The 21343-nt window shown below is 40.6% G+C and overlaps 2 protein-coding genes and 1 pseudogene across 2 annotated transcripts; 1 reads left to right on the forward strand and 2 right to left on the reverse strand.

The window, feature by feature from the left end:
• Positions 1-632: 632 nt before the first annotated feature.
• LOC141811861 (protein PLASTID MOVEMENT IMPAIRED 1-RELATED 1) lies at positions 633-4525 on the reverse strand. Its single transcript, XM_074699929.1, has 2 exons — positions 2109-4525; positions 633-2003 (listed from the first exon to the last, which is right to left on the reverse strand). Exons 1-2 carry the CDS (start codon positions 4457-4459, stop codon positions 902-904), a joined length of 3453 nt encoding a protein of 1150 aa, XP_074556030.1. The 5' UTR covers positions 4460-4525; the 3' UTR covers positions 633-901.
• A 2339-nt stretch (positions 4526-6864) lies between these two features.
• LOC141811658 (brassinosteroid LRR receptor kinase BRI1-like) lies at positions 6865-10684 on the reverse strand (annotated as a pseudogene).
• Positions 10685-14540: 3856 nt separating this feature from the next.
• Positions 14541-21283, forward strand: LOC141811843 (katanin p60 ATPase-containing subunit A1). The gene is made up of 7 exons (XM_074699907.1): positions 14541-14738; positions 16083-16542; positions 17675-17872; positions 18814-19058; positions 19466-19624; positions 19764-19851; positions 20655-21283. The coding sequence occupies exons 1-7, from the start codon at positions 14620-14622 to the stop codon at positions 20934-20936; spliced, it is 1551 nt and encodes a 516-aa protein (XP_074556008.1). The 5' UTR covers positions 14541-14619; the 3' UTR covers positions 20937-21283.
• Positions 21284-21343: the final 60 nt, after the last annotated feature.

Below are 21343 nucleotides of genomic sequence, written 5' to 3' on the forward strand. Positions count from 1 at the left end.
TATAATATTATTATATTAAAATAAAATTATTTTAACTTAATTAAAATCAATAGCAATTATTATTGTAATTTTTTCAAAATAGAAAATATGTTGGATCTAATTTTTTTTTTATAAAAAGGGTATTATTTTGACTAAAATAATAATTATAAAGGTGTGCTTGTGATGTTTATTGTAGTTCATGACCGTGATCCTAGATCTAACTGATTCAGATTCAATTAATCAGCTTGTCGATAAGTCAAGAGCTCGAATAGGTAACCAACACTATTGCTTGTTCAATCTCAAGAAGAAACATCCAGTAAGGAAAGCAATTCAGGAACATGTTATGATATAATTAAAAGAAACTTATTAATGCTGATAAGAATAGAAAACAGATCGACAGAATAAATTAAAGTGGTCTCATTCCAAAGAAAAAGATTTAACATGTCTTAGCTTAGCAATGATCATCTATAAAATATTTTATAGATTAGCAAGCAAGAAAGACAAAAAAAAGCCCCTACAGTTACAAATGAATCAATGAGTTTCAGCATTTTATATAATGAAGAATTAAATGATTGGGATAAACTGGAAATATGATCTGTAACAAAAAAACTTAAGGACACAAACAAACACATGAACAAACACATGGACAATCATTAATGTCAAAAGCACTCTATTCTCAAATTTATTTTCAATCAACTTGCATTTAGTGAGCAGGAAGATTCAAGAAATTGAGGGAGATAAAAATAGTGAAATGCCACCATTTTTAATCCATACATGGAGTCCAAAGATCCTATTGTCTTCCATCATAAGCTGCTAATACTGAACAAAATGCTTTCTTGCAGCTCAACCGAGTCATCTATGTGATTGGCTTATCTTCTGTTGCAACACATTTATCAGTATCCTTCAACACAGCTGGATAGCCTTAACTAGGTAGGACGATATTAGGGTTCCTTCTGCGAGGCTTTAGAGCAGCTGCATCATTCCATTTATCCCTAGAAGAAATGCTCCAAAGAGTATCTCCTTGATGCACCTTGCTTGTCGTTTCAAAAGAAGGTTTCACAACTGCCTTTGACTTCATAAATGGATGCTTATTGCTCTTGCCCATTCCAGAAGCAAGTAACCACCTGGAACCAGATTGCTGCTGCTTCGGATTGCCCCATATATTTTTCTTTGTGGGTTGAGGTTCAGATTTTAGACCAGCAACATGCACCTCAGTGATTTTAAACTGAGGGATGGCCTCATCTACATGCTTCTCCTCAGCCAATGGTTTCTTTTCGGTTTCGGGCTCATCTTCTTGTTCACTATTTCCTATTAATGAAACTGTGCTGTATATTTTTTGTTTTGGGGGAACAAACACTCGCTCAACTTGAATTAAAGCAAGCATCGGTGTGCCCACTGGCTCATAATTCCGCAAAGGATTCCTCAGCTGGACCATCAGAGCAACAGTGAAATTATTCCCCAACAATCCCCACTTCCTGCTAGATCTTTTTCCTCCTCTTTTATCACCCTTCGATCCACCAGCAGTCAAATCCATGGAATTGGCATGATGAGCTGCAAGAATCCTTGAGGTTCGATCACTAACTTGATCTTCATCGATGATACCTGCATCAAGCCTCATCCACTCATCGAGTGTGAGAGACAAACCCATCAAGCCATCAATTTCATCTCCATTATCTTTAATGTTCAAAAGTTGTAATCCAGCTGAACCATCCAAGCCTATAGAACAGCTGTTCCCAGATTCTCTCCCCTCCAAAGCTGAAAATTCTCCAATCGATTGGGAGCTAATGTTTGAGGGCGCCTCTTCATTGGACATGCCTGATTGTATTCTTAAGCCCTCAATTGACAGGGCTTCAATCTTATCCATCGTCATTGGAGCAAGATCCTCGAGTGAAACATATTCTGAGGTGGTTTCACCCCTGGAGAAGGAAGCTTGGGCAGTCCCTTTCAATTTCTTCCTCCGCCCATAGACATTCTGAGAAACATTTGCCTCTACTTCTGGGTAGTGATTCTCCAATAAGTCATACCTGCCAAAACAAAAAGAAGAACCTATAAAGAATCAAATGACCCTAATATAGCCAAGGTTACAACAATAACTACGCTGAAGTTAACCAAAATGAATATTCATGAACCTTTCACAAGAATCTAGAGAAATTGCTGAGTCCCAGGCTATCTGCTCCATTGTCTTCCCAGTTATATCATTTAGAGGCATTAGTTTGCTCGCTTGCCTAGATAATTTTTCAATGCCCATTGAAGCTAATTGCTGCAATATTTCCATAACCCCAGAACCCATTTCTGCAGGGACCACAATGGGACTGGATACCTGCATGACTAAGTCCTCATTGTTTTTTGCATTACTAAAGAGTGAGGGGTTCATAGATCTCAAGAAGCCGCCATCCTTTGTCTGGAGAATGGAACCCAAACCCTCACCAAGTGGGGGTAATTCAAGCGGATCTTCTGGCGGCAGGTGTATAGGACTACCAAATCCATCCCTACTACCAGGTGGAGAAGAATGGAAGTCCTTCTCATGCAAGCCCCATTCTTGCATCAAAGCTTCTGTTTCTGCATCTTCTAGCATCTTAGCTCTGGATTTGTCGTTCATAGCTAGCTTAGTATTCTGAAATTCAATCTCAATTTCATTAACAACTAATGAGAGATCAAGATCCTCTGGAAATTCATCCCAGTAGGCAGCAGACTCCAACTCAGTGTCAAGACCAAAAAGACCATCACCTGATGCCAGTGCTTCCTTCTCAAATTGCTTCCACAGTTGCTCCCTTGGTGATTCTGGGTCACTGTCTGAACTCAATCCAAAAGGACTATGCTCTACCCCTAGCATGCTTAAGAACTCACTGGCAACAGATTCAGTGACAGCATCTAGGCTACGGGATCTACTCAGTGAGCTTCGCCTCTTGTAAAGATGCTCAATATCTCCAAGACTCTGTTGCTTGATTGCTTCAACTTGGGTAGTTGGAGATTCAAATTCCTTAGCTCCGAAAATGGAGAGGCTATGGAAGATAGATTCCAAGTCTTCTGTCTCCTGATCCACACTCAGTAACATAGTTTCTTCTGGATTATGTCTGTCATGTTCAGCTGTCTCAACAAATGTTTTATCTAGCTTCACATCCAATCTTCCAACCTTATCAGCCTCAACTTCCTCGACTTCATTTTTATCCTTTACACTGTTCTTCTCAACTTCAGTACTGGTTTCATGGGTTTCATCTTTGAAAGTGATCTCGGTTCCCTGTTCAATCACTGTGAATTCAGGCTCAACCTGCTGCTGAATATCATTGTCTTTCGCATTCTCAGTAGAAATAGAAAATTTCTGCAATTGTGATCCCTCTATTGTTCCTACAGATGGCTCCAATGACTCACTAACTATTACCTCAGCCAATTGCTTCTGTTCATGGGGGATCTCAAAATCAGGATTTGCATCATCATCCAAAGTAGAATGTTTTGCATCGTTCTCTGTCTCTGCTTCCTTCTCTTGGTTAACCAAGAGTAACGTCTCAGAATTCGAGCTCTTTAATACTTCATGAAGCACCTTCACATCCACCACAGACCCAGAACGATCGCCTTGTTGAAGCTGGTTTTCCATACGAGTCACAGGATCCTTCTGATTTAGCAAATCGAACTCAACCTCTTTCAAATTCAACATCTCCGAGACCTTCTTCTCCTGCAAGCCAGGATCCACGGGCATACTCTCGACCAAAGAGAATCCAAAGCTCACGCTGAGGGAAGCGCCCCTCGCCTTCCCCGACAGCCGAAAGCTCGTGCTCCATTTCCCAAACGCCTTTTCATCGACGAGCTCCTCGAGGGTGGACGGAAGCACACGGGTGAGGTCAACAAGGTGGCGCCCGAGGTCCAGATCAGGGGAGGCGCCACCCACCAGGGTGGGGTAGATGAGGAAGTGCCGCGGCTCATACTTGGCCGTGCCACCCGGCCCGCTACGGGAGGCGGACACTGGGCAGAGGTAGGTGAGCGTCTCGTCAAACTGGGCCCCACCATGGACCACGCGGGCGGGGCGCGTGGCCACCGCGGCAGCGACGGGATCGGTGGTCCGGCGCCAGTGGACGACGAGCGCGGCGCTGGCGAAGGCGGGCGGAAGCCCATCGATGGAGTGCACGCGGAGGGTGAACCAGCAGTCGAAGCGGCGGTGGTGGCCGCCTATGTGGGAGAGCGCTTTCTTGATAGGGTTCCAGCCCCAACGAGACGACGACGACGATCCGGCCTTCTTCTTCTCCCTGTTCGACACGGACGAAGAGGAAGCAGGATTGGGGGCGGATCGGCCAGCCGACACGGAACGCCGGCCGGCGCCGGAGGAGGAAGGGAGGAGCCGGGGCCGGTTAGGTTGCTGCGGATCGACGGAGAGGGCTTTGCTAAGGGCCTCGATCTCATGGAGGAATCGAACGTTGCCGGTGAGATCGCCGCCTCCACCGCCGCTTCCGTAGGGATTTCCCTCGCCGGAAGTAGGTTTCCGCAGCATCGGGCCTTCCGTTTACCAGAGAGGAGGAGAAGAGGGAGACGGAAAGTATGCAGGGTGCCTTCCTGCTTCGTCTACTGCTAACTTTTTTAATATTCTCATCAGACAGTTTTCTCTCTTTCTCCGGAGAGAAAGAGGTACGTTGTGCTGGCGGCTCAGAATAACTAAGCTGTTCTTTAGTGTTGGAACGTTTCTATTGGGTGAGTTTTGTATTAGAAAATTGAAAATTCGCGAGTTATCGTCATCCGCGGAAGAGGATAAACACAGCGTTGATGCCAGGTCAGACCTCCGGTCCACTTTTCGCCAAACCCAGACACGGTCCAACTCTCGGCTTTGAACCGCGAACTGAACCGAAGTCGAAGTCAAATTCAAACCGTTTCAAATTTGAAACCGAGAAGCATCGACAGGTGGGGCCGGCCGGAGCGGCCCGGCGCCTTCTCTCTATCTGGCTCCAAATTCAAAGGGAGCTTTCTTTTTCAAAATTCAAAATTAAATAATTTTTTTATTAATATTTATTTTTTTAAAAAAAAATAAATTTTAAAATGGTGATGATCGAGCTATGTTTGGACAAAATTGATCAAAAACAAAATTGATCAAAATATTTTTTCAAAAATCATAAATAAAATTTTTCTACAAGATGGATCATAAGTTCAGACATAGTTTTTCTTGCAAGGAAGAAGAGAGAAAGAAGATAACAAAAAGAGACTTATGGTTTCACCCTTGCCAAACCTCATTGCAACCTCAACCTTGTTGAAACCTTGCCACAACTTGAACCTCGCCGATATCTCAACTCGCGCGAAAGGTATCGTTGCGACTACACGTTGAATTCAATAAGGAGTAAACCAAATGCCTCTCCTTTACTTCCGCAACGACCACCACTTAGGTACAAAACCTTTCTCCGAAAGGAGCATGATACCCTTCCCCTTCAATTTTCACTAAAGCACACTAAACTCCTATCCTCTCTAAGTTCCATAGGGATGGACAAGGAAAACCACCTTGAAAACTAGTCTCCTCCACTCTATGTCCCGTTCGCGATTCTAAAACGATAACGATCCTGTTCTAAGACGAGCATCCTTTTCAAACTTCTACTTCGCGACCAACCGGCCTCTCTAATGTAAAAGATACAGTCTTACACGAAAAACAACTATCTAGTTGCTCGCAAACATAAGAATGGATGGCGACTCATAAGCTTGCCGACTACTTTACAGACAAACACCTAACAATAATGCACCTTGCTCAACCTCGTAATCTCTACAACTGGGCAGTGAGTACAGACATTACTCTCTGAGAGGACCCCAGCTCAATTATCATACTTTTGTGTGTATCATAGATATTTTAGAGGTCGACTCTTGAGTGTGAATAAATCGTGCTCCGAATTTAACCGATAGATGAACTAAAAGAAAAAACCATCTACCTTCAAGATTACTCAGAAAAGAGAGAAGTAGGCCACCTCCAAGGCAATCAATCATGTTTCATGTGCTATAGGTCACACAATCCAGACCACTCAAGGCATCTGTCTTTTTCTATCCACTTCATTGCTTAATGTTTGCATAATTGTTGGAGGTCACTCAGTATCAGGCCACATCAAATGTCAGCAGATGGGGAAACAACACAACAGACTGGCTTGCTGGAATCCCCCAATAATTCTTCTTCTCCTGTTCTGAAAATGTTTGTCTTGTCATCCTACATTAGAGAGGGCAACCATGTAGGCAGATAAAACCCTATTGTATACTGCTGCTAGCTAGTGGAAGACAAAATTTTAGCACTGTAAAATTTTCTCAATGATCTCAGGTAACTACCAGGTTGTGTAAGTTTAGCACTTCAGATCTATGTAACTCCTAAGAGACCTAATAGTTCCTAATTAGTGATATAGAAAACCAAATAGTGGCACCATGTTATACCAAGGATTAGGTCCATTCTCATTGATATCTATGTCAACATCCACATTATCAGCCTCATGAGTTTTATCGCGTGGTGGAATCTACGTTTACGATGAGGAGGTTTCGAGAGATCACCACATCAAGCAAGTTCAATCATAGAGCTAATTTTGTGAAAAGGCACTGAGAGTACATTCTTAATCTATTTAACACAAACTATACTCACTGTCTAAGTTGTTTGTTCCAGACTTAGTAATGGAACTTCACCTTTGAAAGCTAAAGGGAAGTGACCGAAAGCTAAATGATCGCTTTAGCTATCGAGGACCTCTTAGGTTCGTGGTATTGTATGAATCCAAAGACAAGAAGCTAGATGGACAACAACTAAACACATGAATCTGGCTTGCTCTAATGTCTCACACTAACTTCAGAAGGGTTCTACTGTGGTTTCTAAATGCTCTATAACAAGAAGGAATACACAAAAACAAAAATGGCCGAAATGAAGGTACACAGATGCAAATTTAACAAGAATACTAAATTTGAAGCAGATGAAGCAAACGATTAAGCAATTAAATTATCAACAGGGGTTTCTAGAGTGGAAGATGAACCACACAAAATTCACTTGCTATGTACAGGACTTGTGAAAAGGCTAGATCAAGGTATATGAATGAGAATAAAAGAAAAAAACTAAGAGATAGAACATTGTTTTAAGGACGTATGATATGTTCTTAGACATAAGCTACATTGGAAAACTTTTCATACCATTGCAAGATGAAGAATGAGACCTGATGTCCTCTCGAGCCTTCGATGGTGAATGGAACCAGCTTGTTTGAAGATACCACTTCCTTTCGCATGCCTCCTTCAAACTCTATCTTCTTTGTCTTCTTCCTTCAAGCTCATATCCCCCTCACAGAGGCTCCCATCTATTGAAGCCATAGTGGCAGAAACATCGGAACTTAAAGATGAAACTGCTTGTATCTCCTTAAACATTGACATCACCTTCAGCATTGTTGGTCGCCTGAATGGCCTCTCATCAAGGCAGGCACAAGCAATATTAAGATGCTCTAATAGCTCCAGTTCAAGAGAGGGATTGTCCTTCAACAGCTCAGGGTCGAACACATTGCTTATCCTATGTTTAGAGTGTTGCTTGACCCACCCAACCAAATTGTCATCCCCAAAGTCTGCAGAATCGGTAGGTCGTCTCCCAGTGAGCAGCTCGAGCAAGACAACACCATAGCTGTAAACATCACCCCTGATGGTGCACCGAAAGCTCTGGTAGTACTCAGGTGGCACATAACCAGGGGTGCCCGCTAGTGCAGAAACACTCAAATGGGTGTCCACTGCACCCATCTGCCTTGCCATCCCGAAATCTGAGACCCTTGCCTCCAGATTCTCATCAAGAAGAACATTGCTGGACTTCATATCTCTGTGAATTATACGAGGCGTGCAGTTGTGATGCAAGAATGCCAACCCTCTGGCAGCTCCCATTGCAATCTTCCTTCTAGCTGCCCAAGTCAGTTTGATTCCAGCATTGTTTCGGTTATGCAAGACATCATCTAAGCTTCCATACTTCATAAACTGATAAACCAACAGACGTTCTTCTCCTACTTTGCAGTAGCCCAGCAGAGGAACCAGGTTGCGGTGCTTGATCTTTCCAATGGTCTCCATTTCAGCTGTGAACTCTCTGTCTGCCTGTCCACTGACATGGATAAGTTTCTTGATGGCAACGATGCTTCCATCTTTCAGCTGGGCTTTATAAACATCACCAAATCCACCTGAACCTATCAAGCTGTCATTGTGGAAGCCATTGGTTGCCTGGACCAAGTCCGCAAAGGAAAGCTTCTTGAGAGGCAAATCGAACGTGGCAAGGTTGATGGCCAATGCATCCTTGGTGGCAGTCAGCTTCCAGTTTGAATTGGCAGTGCCGGAGTGAGATCGGCTGTCCGAGTAGATGTCTCCAGCACGGTTGTTCTTATCTTTATTTTCACTCTTCCTCCTCTTGCTCTCTACTGCGACGATGATGAGGCCCACGATGCAGAAGATGAAGAAAAGCAATCCCATTGCAAGGCTCCCTGCGAGAGAAGCCCGGTGGCGATGATTCTTCTTGTGCTGTGTGTTCAAAGTAGCCCCAGCAATGTCTTTACAGGGCGTGAGAGGGAACCCACAAAGGCCGGAGTTGTTCTCGTAGTCGTACCGTGGGAAGGTTGCCAGCTGACCCAGTTCAGGAATGGACCCATTTAGCTTGTTGTTGGAGAGGTCAATCTCGGCTAGCATGGCAAGGCCGGAGAAGGACTGAGGGATATGCCCTTCAAGAGCATTGTGTGAGAGATCAAGCCCTGCAACATACCTCAAGTTCCCCAGTTCCGGTGGAATCATGCCGGAGAGCTTGTTGTGGCCAAGGTTCAATATAAGAAGGTAGTACATGTCTCCAAGCTCCTTGGGGATCTCCCCGTCCAGCTGATTGAACGACAGATCGAGGAAGAGCATAGATCCATTGTTGCTGAAGGTATACTGTGTTATCCCTTTGTAAACCCTGGTGAAGTTGCAGAAGTGCCGGCTGGGTAAACGGTCGAGATCCTCCGGTCGAACCCCACCAAACTCCAGGAGGTCGCCGGTGCCTCGGCACCCACTGGTGCCGTCGTTCTTCAGGTACACGTACGGCTCGCCGGTGCCCAAGAAGCCCACCGCGATTTTGCCCGACTGTTTGGCCAAGCTCGGCGGGATTAATCCGGTGAGTTGGTTGTTGTTCAGGTCCAACCAAATCAAGCTCTTGCAGTCTCCAAGCTCCTGAGGAATCGGGCCAGAAAAGGAGTTGTTCGCGAGCTTAAGTATTGCAAGATTGTGAAGCTGGCCGATCCAGGGCGGGATAGTTCCATTGAGGTGGTTACTTGATAGCGAAAGCCAATTCAGACCTATGCAATTCGCCAGCCCGGAAGGGATCGGTCCCGTGAGCCCATTATTGTCGAGAATGAGGTTCTTGAGGCTTCGGAGGTTGGATAACTGCGGCGGAATTTCGCCCTCGAGCAAATTCTGCCACATGACGAGGTCTCGTAGGGAAGAAAGAGATACCGAGTCCAGGAGGAATGGTGCCAGTGATGTAATTGAGGCTGAGATCAAGGGAGACGAGCTTCGTGCAGTTTCTCAGAGACTCCGGGATGCCGCCGGTGAGTTGGTTGTTCTGGACGTAGAGCACTCTTAACGCGAACCGGTGGTTAGGACAAAGCTCCAGGGGAATGGCTCCCGTCAGCATGTTAGAGCTGAGATCGAAGACTTCGAGATTGGGCATCGTGGCGATGGAGTTCCCAAGACTGCCGCTGAGGTTGTTGAACGCCAGCTCCAGAACATTGAGGTTGGGTAGCGAGGCGAGGATGTCGGCAGGGAACTCGCCCGAGAAGTTGTTGCCGGATAGGCTGAGCGTGGTCAAGGAAGCGCAAGATGAGAGGCTGGACGGGAGTCTGCCGGTGAAGTGGTTGGCAGACAGGTTCAAGTATGTCAAGCTCCGGCAGTCGGTGAAGACATCGGCGGCGACCTCGCCGGACAGGCCGGTGGAAGAAAGGTCCAGGTGCTGAAGGTAGGAGCAGTTGACGACGGACGGAAGGCCGCCCGAAAGGCGGTTCCCGACCAGATCGAGGCGGCGGAGGGTGCCTAGGTCGGAGAGCAGATACCGCAGCTCATACTCTTCGGAGAGCTTGTTGAAGGAGAGATCAAGCGTCTCAATCTCGAGCGCAGCCACGACAGGAGCATTGCCGGCGGCGGTCGGCTCATTCCCGAAAGAGTTGCGGGAGAGGTTGAGCGACTTCAGCCCGGCGCAAGCAGCCGCAAAAGTGAAAACGTCAGCAAGAGAGCCGCGGAGGCCGTTGCCGGAGAGATCCAGCTCAACCAACTGTCTACCGCAGACGTCTCCAGACAAGGTTCCAGTGAGGTTTACATCGTGGAGGGAAAGCCGCTGGAGTCCCTCAAGGGAAAAGATCGAAGACGAGACGGCGCGGAAGTCGACGACAAGGGGTACTCTCTGCAGCGCGAGGGCAGCGACGCGGCCGCTGGAGTCACAGGTCACTCCGGCGAAGGAGCACGGGCTGCGGAGGCGGTCCCAGCTCTGCAGCGACTGTGAGTCAGCGACCGCGCCCTTGAACGACATCAGCAGCTCCAAGTCGCCGGCGCCGCTCGCCCCGACGGCGGCGACGAAGCAGACAAGGAGGGCTAGGCAGATCAAGGAGGAGGAAAAGGAGGAGCGGCGTCGGTGCTCTCCTTCCATGGCATCGTCTAGCTTTCCATTGGAGAGGGTTGAAGGGTTTTGCAGGGAGCGAACGGCAGCGCAAGAGCAGAACCAGTAAAATTGCAGGTCGAGCAAGGTGACGCCATTTTGTACTTGACAAAATATAACTTTAAAGCCCAAGAACTTACCAGCGCTTTTATTGGCTCTCCAGTCCCGCCAGATTGGGCAACCAGAGGTCACGACGGGACTCGACGAAATATGACTAAACTACCCTCCCCACTTTATTGCACGTGTGGAATGCCAATGATGGCATTTTCGTCCTGAGATTTGCTTGATAGATCCACTACTGTTATGCGATCTCAGCCGTTGGAAGTGGCGGGATCAATCTGAGCCGACGGATGAGTAAATCTATGAACAAATAAAAGTTTAATTGTCAATAAATAAAAAAAATCTTAAAATGAATAAATAATTGTAATTAAAACGTGAGGAAGTCAAATGGAAAAATAGCGAAATGGAACTTTTTTGACAGTGAAGCTTCGGGGCTTCATGAATCTTACCCGTTCTTCCACCGACGCTTTTGAGCGGCCGAAGCTTGCACGTTTGCGCACTGACGCGGCAGGTACGGCGTCGGGTAAGAAAAAAAATTAATGACGAAAGGGTGAAACACAAAGGACTCGGTTGGCGGGGCCCACAAGGAAGGGCGAATAAAGAGGAGGAAGGAGATGGGGTGGGGAATTGTGGAGGTGTAGGCCTTAAATAAAGGCGGGGCCCAGGCACCTGGTGGACACATGCTACTGTCGACGACGGGGGGTGACGTGTCGGAGTCAGGGACCAGATGGAGGTGTCAGAGAGGACTTGACGGATAAGCGTGGGGCCCTCCAAAATGGATGGGTCTGATTGGCCGCACGCTGAAAGGGATATAGCGAACGATGGCTAGTAATAAAATTTTCTTTTCGCATCTAATAAAACTAAAGGCAATAAATATTATGCTTATATTAAAAATATTTCATTATATTTTTTATTCTAAAAATATTTTTATAGCTTTGCTTAAAATTATTAAGGATATTTTTTAAAATAAAATGTTTGCTTGGTGAAAATGAAAATAAGGAATGCCTTTTTAGTTTTTATTTAACAAATTTAAGCAAAGGGTTTGTTAATTAAATGGAAATAAAAAATATGGAATAGTAAAATAAAATGAAATCGATTTGAAGAGGAAGGATAAAGATGATGAATGGGAGGAGGGGACAAGACATGGGAAAGCATTTATTGTGAACAGTATGTTTTTTCATATATTTATAATTAATATTTAATTCATTTGAATTGGTGTTTTCTTACGTGGCTTGGCTGATTGGCTCCCTCTTTACAATTAAGACTAACCATTTGCTTTAGTTTTGGTACACAATCATGTTTAATTTGTTTTATAAGAACATCTTAATTATAACATGATACAACAATTGAGTAACAATTAAGATTTTTAACATTAAATATGATTAAGATTTTCAACATTAAATGTGTTCTTTGACATAGTCGTATCTCTTGCCACCTGATGAAGCATGGTCGAACATATATCGAGTCATATTTTCTAACACGATCGTGTTTAGTCAATTGAAGACATCTAGCAACCAACACGATTAGGGTGTGCTTCATTCAACACTACGACTAGGCAATGCTTACCAACACGGTTGTAGTATGGTGACGATTGAACCTGGAAGGCTTTGTGATGTAGGGAGACCTATACTTCTGAAAAAATATAACTTTTGACTTGGATTGAATCATGAGACTTATATCCTATCAAATCGAAACTCGTTAAAGATCTACAAATGATTATGAGATATAACCCGTAATAGTTCAGTCTTAAGTCCAAAAAATATCATTTAAAATTTTTAGAAGACTCTGAATAATTTTTATCATTATTAAGATTATTTTCATCATTTATTTTATAAAATTTTAAGACTATTTAAAGAGATGACGATTTTTCTTTTCGTTTTTCAATTTTCTATGTTTTCTCTGAAGTTCTGCTATGAACACGAGTCTCATAATAATTGCTATTCCGTTCAGCGTTATAACACCACAAATGAAGCATCACATTGTCTACAACTTACAAAAGGTGGTCTTAGTTTACAGTGATGTTGTCTACTAATGGTCTGAAGACTAAGTAATCGACAGTGAGACATCTCTTTTCATAAAACAAGATAGAAAATTATTGAATTTGAAACATCTATTACTCGGCCCCATGTTTCCTATATGTTAGTAAGGACTTCCCTTGACGTTCAGATTTTCTAGCATCTCTATGAATGGAACAAATCGACAGGCTCCCTTGATCAACTCACTATGTTGCTCATGTATCAATACGAAAATTCCAAAGCCCTTTGTTTCGTAGTAGCCATGATAAAAGTATCCACATTGCTAGCCTATTGGATATATTCCAAGTCTTTCTCCTACTTGAATTATGCTTACACATTTAGTCCTCTGTCAAATTATGAAGAAAATATCCTGAATTGATTGTTTAATTAAGATATATGTATATATAATTTTGAATAATTGATTTTATAAATTAGGATTTAATTATTTTTAATGAGAAAGAAATTGTAAGGTTCAAAATGGATCAATATGATTTATGTCTCATCAATCCATTTTTATAGCATGCCAAGTCAAACTCTACTCGACTTGTCATGAGCCATGTTGTGCATGGTTTGTGATTAGGGTTAGTTGTTTGGCTCAGTTTGTCATGAGTCGCATTGGATTAGGGCTATCCTGGACTAAGTATTAAATTTTTTTATTGGAATACAATCAAAGTCTCACATTGAAAATATATAAAAACGATCTTGAGATTATAAGATAGAGATATCTATATTGGTACGAGGCATTTTGGATATAGTTCAAAAATAAAATCATGAGGTATTGATTTAAAGTGGACAATATCATACCTTTGTAAAAATATATATGGATTCTATCGGATCTAACAGTGGTATCAAAACAAGTCTATGTGATGTCATATGGGACCCCTCACAAAGGAATGATTGAAAGGCTCTAAGTAAGGATCTATTGAAACTGTTAAATGGTGGGTTTGTTGAGACTTGGACCAGTAAGGGGTCCGTTGGGATCATTAGGAGGAACTCCTAGTGGTCCTTGTAGATTGTTGAAATACAATCAAAGTCTCACATTGAAAATACATAGAAAAGATATTGGTCGGGATTATAAGACGAAGATATTTATATTGACATGAGACCTTTTAGATAAAGTTCAAAAATAAAACTATGAGAGTATGAGTCTAAAGTAGATAATACCATACTATTTTAAAAATCTATGTGAATTTCATCATATCTAATATTTTTTAAATAAAATATAAATAAATAAATATTGAATCGTCGAATATGAAGTTGAGATCAAATAAAATCTATGAAGATAAAAAATATATTAGTTCAAATCGAAATTAATTTAAATTTAATTTAATTAAATTATAAATGAATTAAATTAAATTGATTTAAAATATATTAAAAAAATTTTAAAAAAATTTATTAGATCTTTCTATTTTTTTTTATTATCTTCCATTTGCTGACTTTTTTATATAGAAAGGCATTCCTATAGCCTTCCTTTTTAACGAGAGCAATTTTTATTTTATCTATTTTTCTATCTCAAATTAATTGAGATGGTCGAAAAAGAAAAATATAATAATATTTATCATATATATATATATATTATTATAATATATAATTTATTATATTAAATTCAAATCCATTTAAATTTTAATTTCTAGATCGGTCGTCCCGGACTCTAGTCTCTCGGCGCAAGTTTGAATCCGATCGAATCGTGCCTCGTGCCTGTGCTCGAATTTTTAAAAATAATAGAAATTAAAATAAATAAAAATAGTAGCATATTTTTTTAAAAAATAAAATAAGCATTTTATGATTTTTAATAAAAAAATTAGAGAATATTGTTTTATTATTTTTATATTTTCTAAAAGAAAAGGGAAACAAGTGGTGGTCGGCGTCTGTTCTGACTTCTACAGGTGGAACTGCATCTCCTCGCCGAATTGTTCGTCTCGACCAAAATTGGGATCTCGTGATCTGGCAATGGCTGCTACCCTAACGGGCCTTCAAGATCACATCAAGCTCGCGCGGGAGTACGCGCTCGAGGGTCTCTACGACACCTCCATCATCTTCTTCGACGGCGCCATCGCTCAGATCAACAAGTAAGTGCTCTTCTTTTCCTCCCAACCGAGCCTCGCTTCGCGATCTAGTAGATTGCCTTTTTACCACGCTGGATTTTGACTCTACGGTGTATGTTTTGTGGAATTAATCCACCGTCGCGTTGAGTTTATGAAATCTAGGAATTTTTCTTATTTGCCTAATGTGGATGCAACCTCTTGTTTCTTTTGCGACTGAAATGTTTTCTTGTCTGAATGAATTTATCAAGCAACAAGATGTTGCTGTTTGATATGAATTTTTAAAATGCCTAGTCCATGTTTGTGGGTGCCCAAGTTTGTTGCTGAAACTCCAACGTTCTCAAATACTAGATAATGGAATCCATGGTTCCTAATTGGTGCTATATTATCTATTTTAAGTTTTAAGTATTGTATATTTCAGATGATAAAAGATTAACAAAGGTTGAAACTGTTAGAACAAATTCAGGGATTTTATGAACATCTACTAAATTTTGTAAACGCATTGCCAGTTAATTTTGCATTGATAGCACAGTAAGCTACATCCCTATGGAATGAGGATCATAGACAGAAATGGGATGGGAAAGTAATTTGGAATCAGAAGATATATTTCTAGATTTTCATTTATTATTTGGCATCTATTCTAATGAGACTTAATACTCCTGACACATTTACAAGTGGGGGTAGCTCTTCAAATGCGGCTATTCAAACTCAATAAGGGCTTCTACCATTGAATACTAGCCTTCAATGTCTGTTTATTTGCTAAGAAACTGAAAAAAATGGATTAATAAACCTTCAGCATTCAAGTTTATAAAATTTTTTTATGCACATTTGAATTAGTCAACCTAAATAACAATGGATATTATGGAAATTATTGAACTTTGCGTATACATCATGTCTTTTACCCAGTCCATTAAACCTACTAATCATATTACCTAGACCTTGCATCTCCATATTGATAAGATGAACTTTTACTCCGTGCGTGTTCACAAACCATACTTTGCTACCTTTTACAACATAATGTTTAAGATAGGCAGATAAAATTTTGTGTAAGTAGGACCTGTCTCTATCAATTTAGAATGGGACAGTTAGAGGAAGACAGAAAATTTAGGTCCCAACATAACCTTTCCTCTGAAATATGTTTTTTGAATATGTGTTAAGGCATGCATTGGACAAATCACAACGTTTCATTAGTCGCTCGTTTTATGTCTTATTGGATTAGCAATACTGTAAAACACTTCTACGAAAGATGTTAAAAAATTTAGGTTTATTTTGAGGAGGCTGTGGTGGGAAAAGTAAAGAATACATTTTCTATCCTCCGGATTAATTTTAGCACTTGGATGCAAGTTAAGTCATTGTTGTATTTTCCTACAGGCATATGAGCACTCTGGATGATACTGAAATTCGTGCAAAATGGATGAGTTGTAAGAAAGCTATTTCTGAGGAAGTAGATATTGTGAAACAATTGGAAGCTGAATTAAGGGCTTTTAAAGAAATTCCAGGGACAAGGAGGTCCTCTTCACCCCCAATATCAGCTAAATCCTCATTTGTTTTCCAACCATTGGATGAGTATCCGGCATCGTCAGGTGCCTCTGATGATCCTGATGTTTGGCGACCACCCAGCCAAGACAACCAGAGTAGAAGACCATCAAGAACTGTTCGGCCTGGCACAAGGAATTCCAACCAAGATGCTAAATGGGCACGTGGTTCTTCTAAGACAGGAACAATTGGAAGGGCAGCTAACTCCAGTGCAAGTAAAAGTAGTTCAAATGCAAGGTCATCAGCTGCTGCTGGGAAGAAGGGAAAATCAAGCTCTAGTAAGGTTGATTCTCAGGTAATTTCTGTTATCCTCTTAGTATTGGTTTCTTTGTTGGTAGCAACCTTCTAATGAAGTTGCTGTCAGAATTATTGTTATTATTATTTCCGTTATCTGTACATGGTAAATAAGAAAGATGCTAATATTGCCACACTTTCCTCTTAGCTTGCCATGTGTATATAGTTAATGCATTTCATCAATATGACATAAATTCCTTTTTTAAAATGATGATATGATCATTTTTAAAAAAATTGATTGTGGATTTATTTTTGATTATCAATTACTTTTTAGTTCCTCCACCAAAATGATCAAATGGCTACTAGAATCTTTTATGGAAAAGCATTGAAGCCCTTCTGATTAAAACTGAACTTTGGCTTAGATTTTGCAGAGATTAATAGGACCCATCAGGAAATTCACTGTACAAATTATAGTGAACAAGTGTCTTGATAGATTATCAGTTGTGATTCCAGCATGTTGTGTGTTAGCAATGCATGACATACATATTTTGGATTTTTTTCCCATCTTACAAGATTCATTCAAGTTCTCCTAAACCACACCTGTGTAATAAGTAGTATAATTTTAGTTAATTTTCGGGGTACTTGGACTCTTCATTTATCCCCTCTAGATCCTTGTTGAACATCAAAACTTTGCACTGACAACCCAAGTCTACAACAAAAACCAATATGGATCACGTGCAAAGCTTTTAACCATGTTAGATACTTAGATCCACACCTATATTGGATGTTCACACTAAAGGCTAAGTAAATGGATTTTATTCGGACATGTAGCAATCTTATCTTAGGTACTGTTAACACTTGAGCAAGGTGAGTCATAGTACTTCCACAGGTACTCAATATTCAAACAGCCACTAACATGCAATTGAGTTCTTTTAATTCTGTAGAAAAAAACATGAAGGTTGAGGGCTCTCCGCCCTCTCAATTCTCATGTTATATATTTTGGTTCAGTGATGTCTACCCTTACCTCGACCTTTTTTATTTTCAGTAAGGGATTATGCTTCACAAGAAGTAAAATTTGCACCATCAGCATTTTATATTTATATTTACGTTTTTCTCTCATTATTATTTTGTTCTTATTTCACTATTTTTTAATTAATCATTGTTTAGGTCATTGATTATCATTAGTATTTCAGAATGGTGATGCAGAAGAGGGAAAACAGAAAAAGGGGCAATACGAAGGTCCTGATGCTGACTTAGCTGCAATGCTTGAAAGGGATGTCTTAGAAACTACTCCTGGGGTAAGATGGGATGATGTTGCAGGACTAAGTGAAGCCAAAAGACTCCTAGAGGAAGCTGTAGTTCTTCCTCTATGGATGCCTGAGTACTTCCAGGTACTACCATCTCATGTTACAGTGACACCTAAAAAAATGGTATCCTATATCCTAAGGAGTTTGATTTTGCAGAAAAAAAATCCTAATTGCAAAAGTTTAACAAGAGATCTAATGCTATTATGAGATATCTATGCATGATCCAATCAACGAATGGAACCATATGTTTCACCCATCACTCTAAGTGGAACTCATGCTCTCTCAAGCAAGTGGACTATAGAACACTATGTAATTTGACAGTTTATTTTAAGATGAATGACACCCATAATACAAGTTGGTTGGATGTGTCTATAAGTCATGCTGTTTATATCTATTGTTACTTGATTCTCATAATTCATATTTGCATGTATATTTGCAATTCACATTATCATAACTCAGATATGCATCTCGTAATCAACAATATACATGCCCATAAAAGCTTTTAAATATCAACAATAAATTATCATAACACAACAGTATTTAATAAGCACAATGTAAATCCTATACAAGTAAACCTTCATCACATGAGCTTCTCACGCATGCTATAGTAGGTGTTCATAAAGAACAATTATCACAGTTTTGAAGTAATATAGAATCATATAAAGAACAGGAAGGATTCCCTAATTCATCCAATATTCTGAGTTTGTGACTGACCTCACATTGAATATATATGTTCATTAGATCTCAACAATCACATTTTGACACCATCATAGCTTTACAGACAAAAGGGTGTTCACCTCCATTTTCTGCTAATGCTATTCTGGAAATATTAGACCAATTTTATCTCAATGAAAACTGGATTTATATAGTTGGGCCTGGAAGAATCTGATTGTGAATTTGTATTATGGCTTGAGATATTTTGGCATCTGCATTATACAATGATGATCTTTTTATCAGCAGCAAAGTTCAACTGTTTTCTATCACAATGTGCATATGTGAGATCATCTCAATTTTTATTCGACTAGGGAATTCGACGGCCATGGAAGGGAGTTCTAATGTTTGGCCCACCTGGTACTGGAAAGACTCTTTTAGCAAAGGCTGTAGCTACAGAATGTGGTACAACATTCTTCAATGTTTCTTCTGCTACACTGGCTTCAAAGTGGCGTGGAGAGAGTGAAAGGATGGTGCGCTGCTTGTTTGAGCTTGCAAGAGCCTATGCTCCAAGTACAATATTTATTGATGAAATTGACTCTCTTTGCAATTCTCGAGGGTATGTGTGTATAATATTGTTGCTACTATCAATTTCATTGAATTTTAGGACATTCTATTTGCTTTTTGAATGATTTTATGATATTTATGGTAACTTTTAAAACGGGTATAGAAATGCAATGCTTGTGCAAGTTAGGAACGAGAGACAAGTAATATAGTAGATACATGCTTATGTTGTAATTGGTTATTTGAGTTTCTTGATATGGTGCATTAGTCTATAGATAATAATTTCCTTTTTAAGTACGGTGACTGGTGAGAGAAAAGAGAAATTTGTTCACTTTCCTCCTTTTGCAATTATGTGATGTATTTTGAAATTTGTTTGACGTATGTAACCCTGATCATATTTTCTCTTGGTTTATCTAAATTCTATTGATGCCAATTGATTTTTTTAAAAATTTGTTTGACTAGAGCTTCAGGTGAGCATGAATCATCTAGGAGAGTGAAGTCAGAACTTCTAGTTCAGATTGATGGAGTCAACAATAGCTCTACCGGTGAAGATGGTCAAAGGAAAATTGTGATGGTCTTGGCAGCTACCAATTTTCCTTGGGACATAGATGAGGCACTAAGGTGAGATGCATGATTAGCACCCATGATTATGCCATGTAACTTCATTTTGGCATAGTTCACTAGCATTTAATGTATCACCAACCTTATTACCTAGTCACCTTCTCTTATATGTTACATTTCTCACATTGATTCATTGCAGGAGGCGGCTGGAAAAGAGGATTTATATACCTCTTCCTAACTTTGAAAGTCGAAAAGAGCTTATAAAGATAAATCTTAGAACAGTTGAGGTATGGGATTCCATCTCGTATCATATTTCTGGTAACTTATTTCTCTCAGTCTGAATTCACTCTATTCTCCATACTTGTGCAAAAACTAATTGTTCTCCTTGTCAAAGTATTAGTTGATTGGGTTTGACCTTATTAGGCTTGTTAGTTTCATTTATAAAATATTAGTGTTTTCTGTGTATTGGGTGCATCAAATGGAAATACAATCATTACCAAGCCACAACAATTGTTTTTTGTCATACTGTTCATTGCATTTATTCAGATATGATCATCGCCAAGCTGTGTTTATCCCAATTACTTTGGTTGGCTATGAAATTTGTACCTCCATTTGAGCTCTATGGAAGACTGTCACTGATCATTGCGTAGAGTTGGGAGCCAAGAGGTTGTCAGCAATGATTTCTACTTTGAGGAATCAAGTAGAGAGAATGCAAGGATCTGAACTTGTTGACAATGATTTATACACAAAGGAGTTGGGGGTGGACAGATGGGAGGATGAGAGGCAATCTAGAGTGTTGCATAGAGTTGTCGGGTCAGTGTGCAATATCTAGGGTAAAAAGATTCTCTCGAGAAATTTAAATTTTCAGGGTGTATGTGTCAGTTCAAGAAATATGCTACACGTGCTGGTGTTGAACAAAGCATATTTGCAAGTTAAAAAGCTGAGTTTGCATTCTTGATGATGCTATAAGCTATGGCATTTCATGTAGATGTCGGGATACATGATTTTCATATAGTGAACATATTAGATCATTATTAGCAATGATTACTATGCTTGCTTATACATTATTTTTGTTCAACTACTATGATAGGTAGCTGCAGATGTAGATATAGACGAGGTAGCCCGTCGAACCGACGGATACAGTGGAGATGATCTCACAAACGTTTGTCGTGATGCATCATTGAATGGCATGAGGCGCAAAATTGCTGGTAAAACAAGGGATGAGATCAAGAACATGGCAAAAGAGGAGATCTCAAAGGACCCCGTGGCCATGTGCGACTTTGAAGAAGCACTAGCCAAAGTCCAGAGGAGTGTTTCCAGTGCTGATATAGAACGCCATGAGAAGTGGTTTTCAGAGTTTGGATCCGCATAGGTGCGTCTCGCGCCGATACTGAAAGACATCAGAACTGATTGTGATCCTTCAGGCTCATCGGCAGTAAAGTATTGCTACCGGCAAAGGTTGCTTATGATCTGCTCTATAGTTCCGTGCTGACATGCATAAATTATTAGCTGATTGAATCTGTGGCACGGATGCTGTGTTAAAGCTTTCTCAAGGAGCCATGTTTCTATATGAGACGTCTGTTTGTGAGCTGTGATTTGTATTTCTACGCCTTTTTTGTTGTATTTTCCAACACTAGAATGATGTCTTCCAAAACACCTTTGTAGTGTACTAGTCTCTGAAATTTGTTAAGTGAGCATCTGACTTGTTTGGCTGATATCTATTCCAGATAGATTATGTGTAATAACATCATTATCATACTGCTGTGGAATAGAGGCATA

This window comes from Curcuma longa, chromosome 17 (assembly GCF_044706935.1).
Source record: "Curcuma longa cultivar G26 ecotype Majalengka, Jawa Barat chromosome 17, ITB_CL_G26_1.1, whole genome shotgun sequence".
Classification (NCBI taxonomy): Eukaryota; Viridiplantae; Streptophyta; class Magnoliopsida; order Zingiberales; family Zingiberaceae; genus Curcuma; species Curcuma longa.